The sequence below is a fragment of the Peromyscus maniculatus genome, chromosome 4 (genome assembly GCF_049852395.1).
Source record: "Peromyscus maniculatus bairdii isolate BWxNUB_F1_BW_parent chromosome 4, HU_Pman_BW_mat_3.1, whole genome shotgun sequence".
NCBI lineage: Eukaryota > Metazoa > Chordata > Mammalia > Rodentia > Cricetidae > Peromyscus > Peromyscus maniculatus.
The window spans coordinates 104208063-104227264 of NC_134855.1; the positions used below are offsets into that span (position 1 = coordinate 104208063).

The 19202-nt window shown below is 41.8% G+C and overlaps 1 protein-coding gene across 5 annotated transcripts in view; it reads right to left on the reverse strand.

Annotated features, from left to right (window-relative positions):
• The window catches only part of Atp8b4 (ATPase phospholipid transporting 8B4 (putative)), a 197408-nt gene that overhangs the window by 90015 nt on the left and 88191 nt on the right, over positions 1 to 19202 (reverse strand). For all 5 annotated transcript variants that reach the window (XM_076570564.1, XM_042276156.2, XM_076570562.1 and 2 more), the window contains exons 9-10: positions 16607 to 16689; positions 3906 to 4064 (exon numbers count right to left, since the gene is read on the reverse strand). In XM_076570564.1, coding sequence (XP_076426679.1) covers positions 3906 to 4064; positions 16607 to 16689 — 242 coding nt within the window. The remainder of the gene's footprint in view (positions 1 to 3905; positions 4065 to 16606; positions 16690 to 19202) is intronic.

Sequence of the window (19202 nt, forward strand, 5' to 3'; positions counted from 1 at the left end):
ATGGGCAATGCGTTCCAGTCAAAAGTAACCTACAAAACAACCAGGTATTATTGTTCTAATGTCTGACAAAATAAACTTCACACCAAAACTAGTGAGAAAGATAAAGAAAGGCATTTTATATTGATTAAGGGGAATACCCATAAAAAGAATATTTCAATCTAAACACACATGTCCTGAACACAAAACATCCAATTTCATTAAACAAAAACCCACTAGATGTGGAATCACAGATTAAGCTCTGCCCAATAGTAATAGGTGAGCTTAATTCCCATCCTGACAAAATATAAATAGGGCTGGAAAGATGGCTCAGCCGTTAAAGGCTAGGCTCAAACCCCAATTGTCTACTCATTTCTGGACCTACTGTCTATTTACAAACATTATATATACTATAGGTAAGGGTCCATCCTTATATATTTATTTTAAATGTTTAATATATTCTGCCTCTTAAACACTCTTACTGGTTTTCCCCAAGCTCTTCGGATAAAGACCAAACTTTTACACACAATCTGCAAGGTCTGCATAGTCCAGCTGCTCCTCACACCTCCAGTCACATTCCCATGAGCATCTCCTGTGCTTTCTGCTCTCCATCAGAACTCTGGAAGTTTCTGACCTCATTATACCACAATACCTTGGCCCATGGCTTGCCTTCATGGTAGCCAGCTCTTCGCCTTCCTTATACTCTCTGCTTCCTTCCACTTTTCTAACTCTTCATTTTTGTTTGTATTAGTCTATAAATGGTAATTCAGGAAAGCCTTCCTCAAAGTCATCCTAAACAGGATGTATAAGTGGCATTTAAATATAAAAAGAAGAGTTAGTAGTTCATTATGGATTCAATTTTCACAAGATCTAAGTACTGCCTGGAACTTGTTTCCTCATTGAATGTCTCAAGACTTAGGGACTCAGGGTACCCATCTATTCAACTCTGACACGGACAAAAACAACCTTGAATTCCTCTGCTTGCCAGTATTCTAGTTAAATTCTCTCTTAACTAAAGTCAGTGCAAACATTGTCTGCTTTACAAATGTCCATGACATTCACCCTGACAAATACCATCTAAAAGTGAACATCCAGGACACATCACAAAAGAACAGAAGCTCCTTTTCTCCTCCACCAAAACACAGAGAATAGTTCTGTTTTCCCAGCTCAACCCACAGAGATGTCAGTGTGCTCTGAGATGCTGGCAAAAGCATTGAGAAGTAGGCATGGAAAACATCAACAAGTATCCTCTTCCATACACATCATCCATTGCACGCCTAAGCAATGGATCCTAGTGCACTCATTATTATCCTGTGCTCCACAGGCAGAAGAGCCTAGAAAGTCTTAGAGCAAGGATTCTCTGTCTGATCTCTGCCCCACATCTGCCTGATCCCTAATCCATGGATTTCTATTCAACTTGCCTCCTTCCAGTCATATAAGAGGATGAGACATCTTGGATGAGACATCTCCACTTCAGCGATAACAGGGATCAAACCAAGAGAATATTTACCAAGAGACCCTCAGATAGGGAGACTTTTTTGAAATCTCCATACTTCTAAGCAGGAAGTAAAAGAAATATATGGGTAAGCTTGAGTTTTTCTCTGAAAGAAAGATGGAAATGTGACATAAATAACCATAGACTTACTTACCTCACTAATTAAAAAAAAAAAAAATCCGGTGAAAGAATCATGAAATTAGATTCAGCCTCAGACAAAGGCCTGATTCTGCTTGATTTCTAGAGACTTGCTGGGTCTTTACACATGACAATGCCCTGAGAGAAAAAGCTATGCTCACACCCACAGCTGAGGGTATTTAGAAGGACTTTTTCTAGCTTTGGAACACATTGGCTCTTTAATGAGCATTTTTGTTGTTGTTGTTATTGTTAAGGAAAATGGGTTAAAAAATAACCCAATTTCAATTACACATGTAATCAGCAGACACAAAACACATCTTAATTTGGTGTCACAATAAATAGGATTTTTTAATCAATGACTAATAAATGAAGCTATGAGTATAATTTGAGTGGCATTGCCAACTTGTGCAAGTAGAAAATAGAGTAGATTTTGTGAATGGGATGGGGATGGTTGGAGATGGGGAAAGGAGGGATCTGATTGGGAAGGAGGGAGGGAAGGAGAAAGTATTGGGAGTAGGTGGGCACTTAGTGGGTGATGTGGAAACCTAGTGCATTGGAAACTTCCTGGAACCTATGAGGGTGACCCTAGTGAGTACTCTTGGTAATGGAGGATATGGACCTTGAACCAGCCATCTTCTTGGGCTATGCTCCCAGTGGTGGGACTGGGACATCAACCTAGCCTCAAAACCTATAACCCACAACTTGCATTTCCTGAAAATTGTGTTGGGGCAATGGTGGCTCAGAGCTTGTGGGAATGACCAACCAAAGACTAGTCTAACTTGAGACCCATGCTACAAGAGGGAGCCAATGCTGGACACTGCCTGTATGGCCCAGAGCCAAAAGCTGGATGGTCCAGGGACCTAGGGTAGAACCAAACACAACTGGTGGGGGAAAAAATCAATGAAATGATTCCTAATGATATTCTACTATACTCATAGGTCAGGGCCTAATCCAAATGTCATCAGAGAGGCTTCCTCTGGAGCTGATGGGATACAGAGATGACATGAGATACAGAGACCCACAGACAAACATCAGACTGAGATCAGGGAACCCCACAGAAGAGGAGGGATAAAAGTAGCCAGAGAGGTTGAGGACACCCAGAGAACACAGCCCATGGAATCAACTAAGCAGGGCTCATGGGGGCTCACAGAGATGTGAATCAGCAATCGTAGAGCGTGCATGGGTCTACACTAGATTCCCTGCATACATGCTTTGGTTGTTTAACTTGGGGTTTTGTGGGGCCCCTAACAGTGGGTGTTGGGAGTGTCTCTGCTCTTTTGCCTGCTCTTGGGACCCTTTTTCTCCTACTGGATTACCTGGCCCAGCCTTGATATGAGAGTTTGTGCCTAGTCTTATGGCATCTTGTTATGTCATGTTCAGCTGATATCCCTGAAATGCCTGCTCTGTTCAGAAGGGAAATGGTGGAGCAGTGGATCTACAGTGTGGAGGAGGGGGACTGGAAGGCATGGAGGGAGGGGAGACTGAGGACCGGATGTATTGTATGAGAGGAATAAATAAAAAAGAAAAAATGTCACCTTTTTACATCCATCCCTCCCTCCATCTATCCATCCATCCATCTATCCATCCTAGTCCCATCAAGCACAGCCCTCAGACCCATCTGCCCTGGTGACAAACAGAAATGATTGCTCTCCAGGAAGCCTTTCTCAAAAGAGCCTCCTGACCTTTTCCAATGAAACCAATGTGAGATGCAGCATGAGGGAGGGGCCTTCTTTCATATCGATTTTTGGTTTGTTTTCTTTTTAATTTTTTGTTTTATGTATGTGATGCTCTATCTACTACATATACACCTGCATGCCTGAAGAGGGCATTAGATCCCATTATAGATAGCTGTGAGCCACCATGTGGTTGATGGGAATTGAACTCAGGACCTCTGAAAGAGCTGCTAATGCTCTTAACCACTAAGCCATCTGCCCAGCCCCTCAATCTTTGGTTTTTAAGGGCAGGTTATTGCATAGGCTAACAGATGCATACAACGGGGCTAAAGAGAACGAAACTGAGTAGTAGATGTGTAGATACTGATGGATACTGAAGGCTTCAGCATCCTTAAAATGAGTTCAAGGTATCAGTGATTCCCATACTCTGGGACCACATGGATTATACTCAGAGCACTGCTGTCTCCTCTAGGGGTACCACACTCGGGGGTGAACTCAGGAGTCAGCACTTGGCATTCAATTAAAAACTCTGTGCATGTCCACATCCACAGAGAACCATGAACTACACTGAAGTTACCATAGGAAGGGATAGCGTAGAGATGGCCCTGGTTTGTACACTGTACCTGCAAAAAGAACCATCCCAAAGCACCAGCTGGTGTTCCTCAGGACGCAGCCTCTCAGGATTATCTTCTGGTTGCTGAGGGTGTGTTTGCTGTCCTTCCAAGAGAGGACTCCAGAGAACTTGTCTAATTTGTTGTTAGGTGCCTCGCAGACAACAATCCCTGGAAAAGAAGCAAGTCTCTTTAGACTCACTGCCAACTCACGTCAGAAGCCCATAGTAACACTTCAGCGCCCAACTGCTGATGTGCAAGGCATTGTGCCTCCCTTCTAGAAAGCACGCTGTTACACTTGCAAGATTTGTGCTGGGGGAAAAAGAATAAGCTACAACATGCAAAAATGGAAATCCATCAAATATTTCTAAGCAGGATTGTGTACACTGACCAATAAGAACATGAGAGACATGAGATTTCTTTTTCCATTAAAAATATTTCTAAGTACCTATTTTTACTCTTAGGATATATATATGGTTTTTTGAGACAGGGTTTCTCTGTGTAGCTTTGCATCTTTTCCTGGAACTCACTCTGTACCCCAGGCTGGCCTTGAACTCACAGAGATCCACCTGCTTCTACTTCCCAAGTGCTGGGATTAAAGTGTGTACCACCACCGCCTGGCTATCTTGGGATGTATTAAAATGATTTTTTCAGAAGTATAAAATGATAAATGTCCACATTGTTATTTTTACTTACTGTAAACTGCCACATGAGTTAAGACGCCACAGTTTTGGTTTCACAACAAAAGTTAATCAGTTTTCTATATTCGTGGTAAGGATTTGAGGTCCTAGTATACCACACCTCAGAGAAACCTGAGCCTTGTTTGCCCAGTGTGCTAAGATTCCTTCCAGGTGCCCTGTGTCTCTTATCTTGATTTGACTAAGAGTTCTGTGGACTCTAAAAGGCAGCACATAACTTGCTCAAACTAGCCAGAAAATGTTTCTGGTTTTGGTGTTTTGGTTTGTTTTTAATTCCAAGCAAGGACATGCTTATTCCAAATCAATGAAATCGATTCATTCTGTTATTTCAAACAGAACACGCAAATTCAGGATGGGAGCTTTCTAGATAGCAAGAGAAAACAGGAATAATTTTTATGGACACTTCACAAGATGTAACTATTAGGTTCACACGCATTTGCACTATGGACAAACGTGCTACATTTTTAGAAGTAATGAGACATGAGAAAACGGAGTGCTGAGGAAAGAAAGGAGGGAAGGAGCAGGAGAGCCAGGAAAAAGACAAAAAGGCGAAGTGGGGTAGAAACACCTGGGCCCAGGTCAGAGTCAAAAGTAAGATCAGCTAGCAGCTTCCAGGCTTGCTGTCTTAGAAGCAACAAAAGGACATTTTAAAACCAGAAGCCAAAAAGGAGGTTTGGAAAAATGAGAGGGGGAGGGAGGGCCCATCTTCAGCACTGGTTAAGCCGACCAGCTAAACCGGGAGCTCTACACAGTGCTATCTTGGGCACTGTGACTTCATCTAAGACTTAAGATCTAAGCCACAGTAGAGAGGAGGAGGGGTCCCATTCTCTCTCTAAGCCACCTTCTGATACTGAAGAGATTTCTGAGTTCACCCCAGAGCGTGGTACCCCTACAGGAGACAGCAGGGCTCTGAGTATAATCCATGTGGTCCCAAAGAAGGTCAGCTGAGACCAAATAAACAAGTAAATAAAATACAGTTTGGCTCATGGCTTTGGAAATTTCTGTTCAAAATCAACTGGTCCAAATAGTTTGAGTCTGTGGTAGCACATTATAGTAGAAGTGTGTGAAAAGTGATTCAATTCTCCTACAGTCCCCTTCAAGGGCCCACCACTGATGACTTGATCCTCCCTCTAGGCCAGACATCTTAAAGTCCTATCACCACACAGTAACACTGAACTGGGCGCTGTGTCTTCAACTAAGAGTTAAGATCTAAAGTACAGTAGAGAGAGGGGTTCCCCCCTCTCTCTGAGACACCTTCTGATACTGAGGAGATTTCTTGCAGGGTTTCTTCCTTTCCTGGAATGCTGGCTTCCCTTTCCAACTATAGATGTAACTGAAGCTGTGAGTCAAGTAGCCTGACCACTCCTGACCAGCCAGGCTGGTTATATTTCAAAATCAAAAATGAAACCCTCTCTAGCCTCTCCTTACCATTTCCTAATTAGAAGAAAAAAAAAACTGACCTCTATTTGGTCGTTCTGTGGGCCTTCCCAAACAGCCAGTGCTAAGTGAGAGCCTGCTCGCCTGGGTTTCACCGAGACAAACAACCTGTATAAGGTTGTTTCCTAGACCAAGTAGCTAAATTGTGGTTAGCTCTCATTATAGCTTATTTATTAAAAAGTAAATTAAAATGAGTTTCAACTGGCTCAATTTCTTTGGAAAACTAACATTATGGACCCAGAGCTTTTTCTGAATCCTCAGATTTTGTGATCATCTTTTCCTTGAGCAATAATTTTCATTTCTGAGTTTCATGTAACCTTGAGTTGAGTGGGTCTCACCAGCAAAACCTGCACAAATTACAGGCTGACAGAAGCCCTTAAAATTTATTCCAATTTCTTCACCCAAGACTCAATTTCCCAAACTTCAAATTTGGCCACTATTCAAAAAAAAAAAATGTGGTTTGGGCAAAAACAACATGATACATGGTTCCTTGCCAATAACAATATAAAAAGCAGGTTTGTTTGATCATGTTCATTGTTGTAAACAAAGGCTGACAAGGAGGTAAATTCAACCTTGAACATTTTGGCTCACTATGCTCCGCAAGAAGATGTGCCCACATCTGGCCTCATGGTGAGGGTGCTTTCTGCCAGGGACCACAGGGCCGAGTTCTATATGAGCTCCTGGAGGCCAAGCCCCAGCACAGCTTCCTAAAGAGTGTGGCCCCAGTGCTCTGAGTTCTAAACACAGGGTTTCATCACAACAAAACAATTACCTGATAAAGAGTGTTGTTTCCCCTTTCCTAGCTCCGTTGGCACAAAGCATGAGTGTCTCTTTCCAAAGGGACTACCAGCTTCCTTTGCATAAAGCACTGCACTCATCTCTATGTATCCCCACAACTTACCACACTCTCTACAATATAAAATCATAAAAATATTTGCTGGAGAAATAGTTGAGGAAAGTGGTTTCAGGAAAGGGATTGTGGGGCTGGACAGATGAATCAGTGGCTAAGGGCCCTTGCTGCCCTTGCAGAGGACCCCTGTTCAGTTCCCCACACTCTCATGGCAGCTGTAACTCCAGTTTCAGGATATCTGAGGGCTTCTTCTGCTTCTAAGGGCACCAGGTACATACATGGCACTCCTATATGCATGCAGGCAAAACACTCAAACACATCATTTTCTTTCAAAAGGAAAGAGACTGAGAGATAACATAGGTATTACGGTAAATCTATGCTGTGGAACAATCTTTGTACACTGTAAATATGTATTGCTCTCATTGGTTAATAAAGAACTGTCTGGCCTACGGCTGGACAGGAAGAAACTGGGTGGGAGAGCCAGACTAGGAGAATTATGGGAAGAAGAAGGGTAGAGTCAGGGGTCACCAGCCAGAGAGAGAGAGAGAGTAGGAGATGAACAGGCCATGCTGATAAAGGTACTGCCACATGCAGAATGTAAATAAAGGAACATGGGTTAACTTAAAATGTAAGAGCTAGTTAGTAATAAGCCTGAGCTTTTGGCCAAGTATTTATAATTCATATTCAGCCTCTGAGTCAGTTATTTGGGAACTGGCAGGCAGGAAAGAAACATCTGCCTATGTATGGCACCCAACATTCAGCAACTCTATCCACATAAAACCTGAGAAAACTTGGGAAAGGGTTCTAGACACATAGAGATGGAGCCAAGAGCAGCTTCCTAGCTCATGTCTCTCAGGCCAGCTGTGGCACAGGGATGTGTCCCCTGGTTGCAGCCAGTGGGCTTGAGCTGCCAGCTCTGTATGACAGGTTCCTACAGTCTCTCATGCCAGCTGCAGTACAGATAGGCATCTCTCAGCTTAAAGGCTCATACCATCAGAAAAAAGATAAATTCAGATAAAAAGAGCCTCTAAACTGGTCATAGTGTGCTTAAAAATGTGCATAGGGTTGGGAGAGAAAAGAGAAAGAATATATACAGTCTTAAATTTTAAAATATAGTTTTAGAATAAAGTCCTTCAAAAGGAATAGAGTAAAATATAAAAGGAATAGAGTAAATATGTATTGCTCTATTCAAAAGGAATAGAGTAAATATGTATTGCTCTCATTGGTTAATAAAGAACTGTCTGGCCTACGGCTGGACAGGAAGAAACTGGGTGGGAAGATGAAAAATACACAGATTGTCTGGATACTGTGTGTTATTGTGTTGTCTTTGAATTTTTTGACTGCTGAGGAAGGACATAGCGGCTAAGACACACTGGGTTATTCGGGCTGCTAGATCGAACCAACCTATATATTTTGAAAATGTCTTGACTTCAGAATTTAAGTCAAAAGATATGTTACTTTGAGGGAGAGGTTATGCTATTATTTCCACAGGAAATGAGAGGCTGGGTTAAAGAAAATCAGGTTTGATCAAGGAAGACCCCCTGAAACCCTGACTACAGACATAAAAAAATAAATCTAAAAGAACTACAAGACGTGATGTATTTTTTACCTGCTAAAACACGTAACAAAAAAATCATCTTTGGCTGACTTGTGTACAATGCAGTCTATACTTGCATTAATGTTGATATGTATGTTACCTTTAAAAGTTTATGTATTTTCTGAGCAAGGAGACCAAACACCAAGGAAAACAGATGGCCCATGTGATCCAGTATTTTCAAAATGTTACAGTCTCCTCAGAATTCTGCATCCAGAACAGCTTCAAGGCTGCTGGCTGAGATGATTCAGCCTCACAAAATACTCCAGTCAGGAATGGCCATAGTCCTGAATTTTCTCAGGGTCCCCCAATGATTACCCGTACCCCTAATCAACAGGAAGTAGTCTAGAGAACTATGCTCACATTCCAAAAAAAATGGGTTATGGATGTTTATTATCATTTAAGGGGGTTAGTTACAACTTGTTACTGGTAATGGTAAAAAAAAGCTGAACAAACAATATTAGATTTGGGGATTTCATTCTAAAAAGAAAAGGGGGATAAAGAAATGATAGGATAAAAGGGTAAATTATTGAGTCTACTTTTAATCTAAAAAAAGCAACTCCTAGTCTTAGATATTTTACACTGGTATGAATTCTGGTTTATTGATACAAATTTAAAGTTAATTTTGTTATACTGTATGTGTATTTCTACTCTTGGTTAAGGTATTATATTTATGTAATTCATTTAAAAATGTGATGTATAATTAAGAAATACTGATTAATAGTCATCTATAATAGTCAAACTTATACTCATGCTAGGTATGTTTTCAAGGTCTACACAGATATATTCAGATAGATGGTCTTCAATCACTTCAAAGACTTACAGAATATATCATTTAATATATTTAATAACCTAAGGCTTTTCATGACAGTGAGACACATCTGCTCCTGGCAGCACCAATTTACTTCAGAGAAGATAATGGGAATTGAAAAAACTCCATATGCAGTTTGTTTTCTTCATGGCAAAAGCTAGCCATGTAGGCAAAGAAACTGCCCTTGCCCTGATTGCTGACAGTATACTGTCCAAACTGGACCAGCAAGATGCAAAAGAAAGTGACTGTCAAACTTTCCAAGACAAAGTAGGACAGTCCTTCAGAATTCCCTGCTTCACAGGAAAGTCTGTCAGATATGCTAGGCCTGTAAGGCAGAGTTAGATGCCCCAACATTACAGAAGAACTTGGGGTGACTGTCCAGGAAGCCAGATGTCCCTGTCATTAGGTAACATTTCACCCTTCTGGGGTCTTTGATGGAGTTGACAATTATAGTTTTCCTTACTTATAATAAAAGGTAAATAAGGTATAAAACTTTAGACTCACCAAGATAAGATAGATAATAAAGTATATTCTCTAATATTGCCAGATACAAATAGATTGGATATTCTAACTGTAATTCTTACTTGATAACTGGTTTTGTTGTATTTAATTTTACTATGTTAAAGTTAAAACCTTCTTTTTTTTTTTTTTTTTTTTTTCGAGACAGGGTTTCTCTGTGTAGCTTTGCGCCTTTTCTGGAACTCACTTGGTAGCCCAGGCTGGCCTCGAACTCACAAAGATCCACCTGGCTCTGCCTCCCGAGTGCTGGGATTAAAGGCGTGCGCCACCACCGCCCGGCTAAAACCTTCTTTTTTAATTAGACAAAAAAAGGAAATGCTGTGGAACAATCTTCGTACACTTCAAATATGCATTAATCTCACTGGTTAATAAAGAGCTGACTGGCCTATAGCTGGGCAGGAAGAGACCGGGTAGGAGATCCAGACTAGGAGAATTGTGGGAAGAAGGTCAGAGTCAGAGAAGTAGCCAAGAGCTGCAGAGGGAACAGGACATGCTGGAGGACAGGTAAAGCCACAAGCAACATAGCAGAATGTAGATGAATAGAAATGGATAAATTTCAGTTGTAAGAGCTAGTTAGTAATAAGCCTAAGCTATAGGCTGAGCACTTATAGTTAATATTAAGCCTCTGTGTGTTTATTTGAGAGTGGCAGGTGGGACAGAAACTTTCACCTACAAATCTATGATAAATGAAAAGGTAGGTATATTTTGACAGGAATCATAAAAAAAAATTGAGATTTGAATATCAAATATCTTAGAATGGCCTAATTGTAATAGAAGTCAGAGAGAATGATGAAAACAGGCAGGCACCTTAAAGCACATCAGAAATAAGCAAAAATATTTGCCACCCACAAAGTATAAAAAGCAAGAGATGCTCTTTTGGGACCCTGCTTTCTTCTTTCTAATTCTACTAGAGGAAGATATGATAAATATTCTAGTGGTAAATGGCTGGAAAGGATAAGAAAATCATTTAGGGAAAATAGAATCATTTCTCCCATGGTCATCTTAGTTGGAAATGATACAATCTCAATAATTAAATGTAGACATAATCAAGGTAGCTAATCTGAAGAGGCTATAAGGACGGAGCTAGGGAGATGGCTCAAGGATTAAAGTATTTGCTGCACAAGAATGTGGATCTGGGTTAGGATTTCTGGCACCCAAGTGGAAAAAAAAAAACAAAACAGGCATGGCATTATGTGACTGTATAATCCCAGTACTGGGAAGGAGAGACCAAATCCTGGGTTCATTGGCCTGCCAGCCTGCCTAATTGGCAAGCTCTAGGTTCAGTAAAAGCTCTGTCTCAAAGAAAAAAATGAAAGCAATAGAGAAAGACATTCAATACACACACAAACACATAGATACACACACTTGCACACATACACATATGCCAGGCTCATAAATGCATAAAATGCTGTATGCATTTTATATGATAACATACAGTATACGGTGAGTGCTTGTTGCTATATCAACATCATGTTTAGGGCCTGAGAACGTTAGCAATCACCCAGGCAAAGTCTTCTTTCAGAAGAGCCCTAGTGTAAGCCCACCTTGCCCTCTGTGCCTTAAGCTTTGTGCATGCAAGGCCTGGTCATATTAACCACTGTCTCCACACACAAACTCTTCAGCATTGTATGAAATACACATTGTCCAAATGAATAAACAAACAAAAAAATGAATGAATGGGCATCAACTCATATTGTGTTTAAGGCCTCTGTTCCTGAGTATAGATGTAAGAGTGTAGACAGGAAATAACAGAAGCATGCCCGACACATCTCAGCTTTGATGCAGGTTGGTCTGAAGTTCTGGACTTGCTGCCCTCAGAACAGGAGTGGGGATCTGGGTTTCCTGACACTTTGGAAGATAAATGTGCACTTAGAGTATAGGAACAGAAAGTGGTGGCTTGATGCCAGCATAGTTTAGAAAATATTAGAAGAAAAGCCATAGAGTAACTAGAAATAAAAAAAAAAAAGTGTGATATCCAGATGTGCCCAGAAGTTGCAAGCAATATGTATGTATGTGTGTTGTAGTATGTATGTATGTGTGTATGTATGTGTATATGTGCATTGTATGTAGCACAGCATAAGCAACAACGTGCCTCATACATGGGTCTTGTCTGTTTCAACTTCCCAAATATGGTCAGGACATTTCCAAAAGTAGATAATACTAACATCATTAATGTAAACTGAAAGATGGAACATTGGGTTTTGATTCCCATGGCATATGAGGAAGCCTTTCTAATCACCAGAAGAAACCCTGAAATTTATTGATTTCTCTTTTATATTAACGTTTGGTTTTTAGCCATCTTAGACTTGTGTGCAAAGACCGTGATTATACTCACACCCCATTGGCCTCTCCTATTCCTCTAGTACCTCCTCCTGACCCCTTCTTCCCAGTGACCCCTTGCTTTTTCTGCATGCCCACGGGTCTTGTGCAGGTATCCTGTTCACGTTTGCAGCAGCCAGGTCATTTCACAGCACTCCTCCCCACTCTGACTCTCCCAGGCTCCACCTTCTCCTCGGCAGAGCTCCTGGGGTTGGAAAGTAGTGGCACAGATGTCCTGTTTGGGGCTGAGCACTCAATAGTCACTTATCTTCAGCGCTTTGGTCAGTTGAGTTCCAGCTTTGACAGTTACCCACTGCTACAAGAGGCTGAGTCTTGCACTAGTTTATGGTTTAAGCAAATATTCAGAAGGCAGCTTAAGTACATGTCCAATTCACTAGAGCTTCAGCAGCAGATTCACTCTAGAGCCAGTGACCTCCCTAACTTTTAGCCAGGTTTGCAGCATCAAGCATGGATTCCTTCCAATGGAGCAGATCTCAAATTCAGCCAAAAAGTGATTGGTAACCCACAGAATACTCTAGTACCAGTGGGCATGTGTTTCTGGGCAGGTAAGTGTTGTTTCAAACATAATCTACAGCTGGGTAAGATCAATGATAATTTCTCTCCCCCAACATTCTGCACATCACCTTCCAACACCTTCCAGCATTTTCTAGTACTATGAACACAAGTCAGAGGGAGCTCCTCCTCAATTCCAACTTCATTTTTCTATGTTCTATAAACAAATCTATGAGGTACCTTCAGCACTAGGGTTTTACTGTCTGGTTCTGGTTGGCAACCAAGAGTGATGGCAATAGTCTGTGTTGTTTGGGAGGCTTCTGGGTGCTCCCTGACTAAGAATTCATTTTCTTTGTTTGGATAATCCAATTCTTCTGATGTTCTTCTGTCCTCCAGACACCTTAGTGAGGCTTCCCACTACACTCTCTCTTTCACTTGTGGAATCGTTCATTTCCAGCTTAATTTCATTTTATGCTGTTTTTTTTTTCAGTAAGTCTATCTCTTCATTGAATTTTATTCTCATATCCTGAATTGACTTCCTAATTTCAGCATCCGTTTGTGTGTATGCTTCTGGAATTCATTCAATACTTTATTACAGTCTTCTTTAAATTCTTACAAGAGTTTATCCATGCCCTCTGTGAATTCTTAGAATATATTTTTTTCAATTATTTTTCTGGAGTTTTGTCTAAACAGCTTTCATTTGGGACCATGTGTGTGTGGTGTGTATGAGTGTATGTGTGCTCACATGTATGCAGGTGCAGGCTTGTGTGCATGAATGTGAAGGTCAGAGATTGCTCCAACTTGTATACTGTTGAGGCAGAGTCCCTTGCTGAACCCAGAGCTCACCATTTCAGTTAGACTGGCTGGCCAGCTTGCTCCCAGAATTCCTTGTCTCTGCCTCCCACACACTGAGGCTGCAGTGGGCCACCACTCCCATCCAGATGCTATGTAGGTTCTGGAGATCTAACCCCCCCCCCATCATGTCTGTGCACCAGGCACTTTTCCCACTGAGCCATCTCCCCATTCCAATCTTGGTTTTTTATATTGGCTTACACATCTTTCATCAGCTGCAGTTTTTGGTGCGGGTTTCTGATGCAACTATGTTGAGTGGATATTTAGGTCTCTGCTTGCTGTTACTGGGGCTTGGCTGGTTTTAGATCAGCTAGTTGAGGTTTTACATTCAATTGGGGTTACTCAGTCCTGATTTGAATGTGAGGTAGCTAAGGTGATTCTAGCCAGGCTAGGTTATACTGTGACTTCTGACCTCGTCAGCAGGCACTTGCTTTGAGCTAGCAGAGAGGGGGTGCCTGGGTGGAGGGGTAGGCCTGAAGATAGTAGGGTTAGGATACAGGAGACAGCAGGGATATCATCTCTGACCTGAATAGTTGGTTGGCAGTAACTCACATGGATCCTGAGAAAGCAGGATTAAGATGCCAGTGGAAAGAGGAGGTGTGGCCTCTGACCTGAGGAGGCAGGAGCTCCATGTGGTTCCTGTGACACCAGAGATTGAAATCCCAGAGGGCTGTAGAGGTGTGGCCTCTAATTTGGGGGGATGTCATTTTCTCTGTGAAGATCCTAAGATGCCAGGGTTTGACGTGGCAGGCATGGCAGTCAAGGTGGTCATGTCGGGCATCACTCAACAAATAGCCACATCTGTCACTTCCTAATATTCCTTACAGTAGCATCAGGGCTCATGAAATATAAGAGGAAAAAAAGTAGACAAAAGACACTGTGTCTCCTTCCTCACCTCACCCTCAGTCCAAGTTCCATGGCTACAAAATGGGGTCATCTGCCCTGCCCACATCAGAACTGACATGAGCAGGAAATGGTTTTTACTGTGTTCACACCACTGAGATTTCAGAGTTGCTTATAATGGCATTGTAGTCTAGGCTACCTGTGCCAAAATCTACGTAAAGGAAGAAATAGTTAAAACAACCATTTTATGCTTTCTGATCATTAAGAAAACTAAAACTCTTTGATTTATACCTAATTATATGGTGACAGACATATAAAGGTACATTGCTGCCAGGGAAGAAGTGAATAATGATAAATTATATTTAGGTTGCCCTTTTAGGGCTCCATAAATAGTCAATACGGTATTTTAAGGAGTATTTTGAATCATGAATACAATTTACTTTTCTTGGATTCACATAACAGTAACATTTCATTGAAAAAAATTACTTGGTTACAAAATTTGTCATTTGTTTTAATCTAATCAAAATATTTCTTGGGCTATTCAAAGTTTCCTGGCTACCCTTCTAAATTAAATCTTAATTTGGAAGAATATTTTTCTATAAACATTTATTACAACAACAGTCATTTAAGAGAGATTAAAATATTAACATAATCCAGGCAGAATTTACAAGCAAATGCCAAGCACGGACCATATATATTCTGAAATGTGTGTTGGAGAAGAGTCACATTATAAACTTGTCTGGCCTTTAACTCAAGGGGCATTGCCAAGACCCTTTATCTTCATTATCTCTCAGTAAACTCCAAAGAAAACATTTCGGAAGGATAGACTTAAGTTAGTAAGACTCTTCAATAAATCAGACCAACCTGTATGGAAATAATGATATTCAAAACCAACCTTGCAAATGAGTAATGCATAAGACAATTGAGGAGTGACAGGAAAGGCCCAGACTCCCTGGCATGATGCATAAAATTCTACAATTAGTGTCTCTTTTCCTTTACTTTTGTGGTCATGGGACCATAAAATGCAGCCATCTAGGGTGGGTGGTATCTAGAGGCCTTCCATGGGACTTAAGAAAATAATGTTAGCAGCTAACCTGAGTTCATGGGAGCTCAAGGTCTCTGGACCAACTTTAGGAAGCCTGCATAGGACTGACATAGGCCCTCTGCATATGTGTGACAGTTGTGTAGCTTGGTCTGTTTGTAAGGCTCCTGGCAGTGGGATCAGGACCTGTCTCTGGCACTTAGCTGGCTTTTGCAAACATGTTCCCCATGCTGGATTACCTTGCCCAGCCTTGACACAATGGGGGGAAATTTTGTCTTGCCTTAACTTGATGTGCCGTGCTTTGTTCAAGCCCATGGGAGGCCTGCCCCTGAGTGGATGGGGAGTGGAGTAGATGAGAAGTGGGGGTGGGGTGGGGGGAGGAGGAGGGGGAGACTGTGATTTGTATGTAAAATAAATGGGAAAAAAATGTTATCTAAATAAAAAGACAGAGAGAGAGAAGAAAATAATGTTAGCACAAGATACAGCCAGAAACATGTAGAAGCAAAGACCTGCTGAGGAAGTGAGTCTGTGTTGAATGAGATGATGATGATGATGATGATGATGATGACGACGACGACGACGACAATGACAGTGATGAAGATGACGATGAAGCCATGGTCAAAAACTTAAGGCAACCTATGCCTGACTGTAACTTGGAGATTCTCATTGAACACCTACTGGTTTCAAAACAGTACGCCACTATGCAAAATACAGAAGCATGTGTGGCAGAAGACCTGTCTTCATGAGTCATCATCTAAGCACTGGTTTTGTTGCAGAGCCATTGGATGAAAAGCCAGACCTAGGGCTGGAACTAAAATGCCAACCTGTTCACCCTCAGTGAGTCTACACCAAGCTCCAGGAAGCAAAAAGCTACTGAAAGAAGGTCACTATGGGCATCAGGGAATGAGATTCATAAAAGGAGACATGAGGATAAGCTAGGTGGTGGCTTAATAAAGCCATGCTTGCCTTTAGCATGAGCACAAGTGACAGCCATTAGTGCCTGAAAGAAAGAAAGAAAGAAAGAAAGAAAGAAAGAAAGAAAGAAAGAAAGAAAGAAAGAAAGAAAGAAAGAAAGAAAGAAAGAGGGAGGGAGGGAGGGAGGGAGGGAGGGAGGGAGGGAGGGAGGGAGGGAGGAAGGAAGGAAGGAAGGAAGGAAGAAATCTCAGATAATTTGATGTTACACTGCCTTCTGGCTTTTAGATTATTTTTTTTTTTGGTCTATTTAAAGCACTTACCATCAAACTTTGCAAGGCTGCTAATATCTGCTCCAAGTTCTGAGGTAACAGGTAGCGCTTGACGAACTTTTAGATTTGTTTCCCTATTAAATGAAAGACATGACATGAATTTTTGTACAGAACAATCCAACAGAGGAGGCAGCACACAAAACATAAATGAGGAGACCCACAGAACCTGGCTCTGAGTGTCACTCACACACACACACACCCCATACTATCTCAGCAAAGCACGTGGGCGTCTCCAAATTCTGGAGCTGGCATTCCACCCACAGCACATCTGTGTAGCAACGCAGAGATCTGTTTTGCATTTGTGTTCAAAAGAACACAGAACAGAAGAAATATGGTCTCATCCAAACCTACTCACACATCCTATATGAGTTATAAAACACACTGGAACTAGGACACCGTTGCCAAAAGGAGTCCAGTATCACTCCGACGTCTGCTATCTGTGGAGTTTTGTTTGCAAGACACCCGTGGCTACTTTTACAGTAGCTGAAATTCTAATGTGGAAAAGAATGCAGACTTCCTCTTTAGAGTGTCAACCCAAGAAACTCTTGGTGTTGAATGGCACAACCAACATGCTGGACAGATCACAGACAACTGCTCTTCTCATGAACAGAACCACACATGTTAGGCAGCAGGCTCTGCTGTGATGGCCAGCGGTGACCACGTGACTGTCACTCCCATACTGTGTTAAAGGGAGTGCCACGCCAGCTTCTGCCTAGGGATTCTTGCCTCACTTTCTCTCCAGCAAACGCTAGTGTGTTTTCTGTGAAACCATGAGACCTTTAGGACAAGCTGGCTTTGCTTAGCAGTTCTCTGAAGAATCAGCCCAGTCCTTGTATCTATTTATAAGTTGTTCCTTTTTGTTGCTGAACAGTATTCCACGATGCCCCAGGTTGCTCAACCATCCATTTGGAAGATATCCAAGTTATTTCTTTCCTGATGTAAGAAATGCGTGTGCCCTAGGCAATCACTATAGAGCTTATGTAAACGTAAGTTTTCATTCCTCTGAATCAAAGTCCAGTTTGAAATTGCTGAGCTATGTGGTAATTTCATGTTTAGTTTTTAAGAAACTGACAAATTGTTTTCCCAAAATGAATATCGCACTTTCCCTCCAGGAACATGAGGGAGATTCTGCCTCTCCAAATCCTTGCCAGCTTTGGAGCTGTCACTGTGCTGGTGACAGTCATTCTTACGGACCTGTGTAACAGAGCATTGTGGCATTAATGTTCATGTCACTGATGATGCTGAGTACCTTTTTGTGTTCTTGTTCGCCCCCTGTGTCTCCTTTGTCCAAATAGGGTTGGTTTTTTTTTTTTTTAAGTCTTTAAGCATTTGTATGTAGTAAAGGTAATTCAGGTGAAGTTCTCTCTCTCTCTCTCTCTCTCTCTCTCTCTCTCTCTCTCTCTCTCTCTCTCTCTCTCTCTCTCTCTCTGTGTGTGTGTGTGTGTGTGTGTGTGTGTGTGTGTGTGTGTGTGTGTGTGTTGCTCTCTGTCTCCACCCACTTCCTCCCTGGAGAAACCAGCCCAGGGCCTTGAGCTTGCTAGGGTTGCTAAGGGAATGTTCTACCACTGAGCTAAGTCGCCATTCTTATAGAAACTCTTATGTCCAATCTAAGAATCCTTTGACTAGCCCGAATCTCAAAGTCTTTCTCCTATGTTTTTGCCTAAATTTCTTATAGTTTTATTCCTTACATTTGAATTCAATTTCCTTATTAGCTATAAGGCTCTTTGAGTTTTATGCTTCATAGTGAGTGCATGGTCTGTGTGCTTTTGGAGGACGGGTCTACTTCATCTAAGTTGTCAAATGTATGTGTGTACAGCTGTTTGTAGTGTGGCTTCATGATGCAGCTGCCATCTTCAGGATGTTTGTCAATTCCCCGTTTGCTAATGGCATTCTGAAGCTGCCTCTTCTCTCTTTGCTCTTTGTCAGCCTTGCTTGAGGTTTCTGGATGAACTGATGTTTTCAGAGAACCAACCGTGTCCCATTGTTTTCATTTTGTCCTGTTTTGTATCGAGTTTTGCGTTTTGCTCTGAATTTGGAGTTTATTTTGCTATTTTCTAGGTTCTTGAGATGGAATGGACAATTGATTTGAGACCCATTCTCTTTTTGGTGCATCAATGTTACCCATTCTGACCGCTTTAGCTGAGCCTGAACCTGACCGCTAGGTTACACAGGCTGAACTGCTCCAGTCTCTCATCAAGGCAATGACTTGAAAGGCTCTGGCTGAAACGGTGTGCCTCATGCTGTCTGGTTGATTCCTACCTTTACTCTTTGTCAGCTCCAGCAAGCTACCTGGCTGTCTGAGCCTAGGCTTCATGTTCTGCAGTAGGTCTCATACAATACCACCATCAGGATTACAGATCACCTGAGTCACGCACATACAGAGAAATAGTACCTATGCAAAGCGAGTGGTCAGTGGTGTCATCCAGACAATGGAATCCTCTGCCATAGAACTAAGTGGTCTGTAGCTGGACTCCAAAGCCAGCATCAAAACTGCATCATATCCATCTCTCTTGTCTCTCTGTGTCTTCATTCACCTCTTAAAGCCATCTCAATCTTTCTTCTTGAGAACCTTGATTCCCACCCTCTC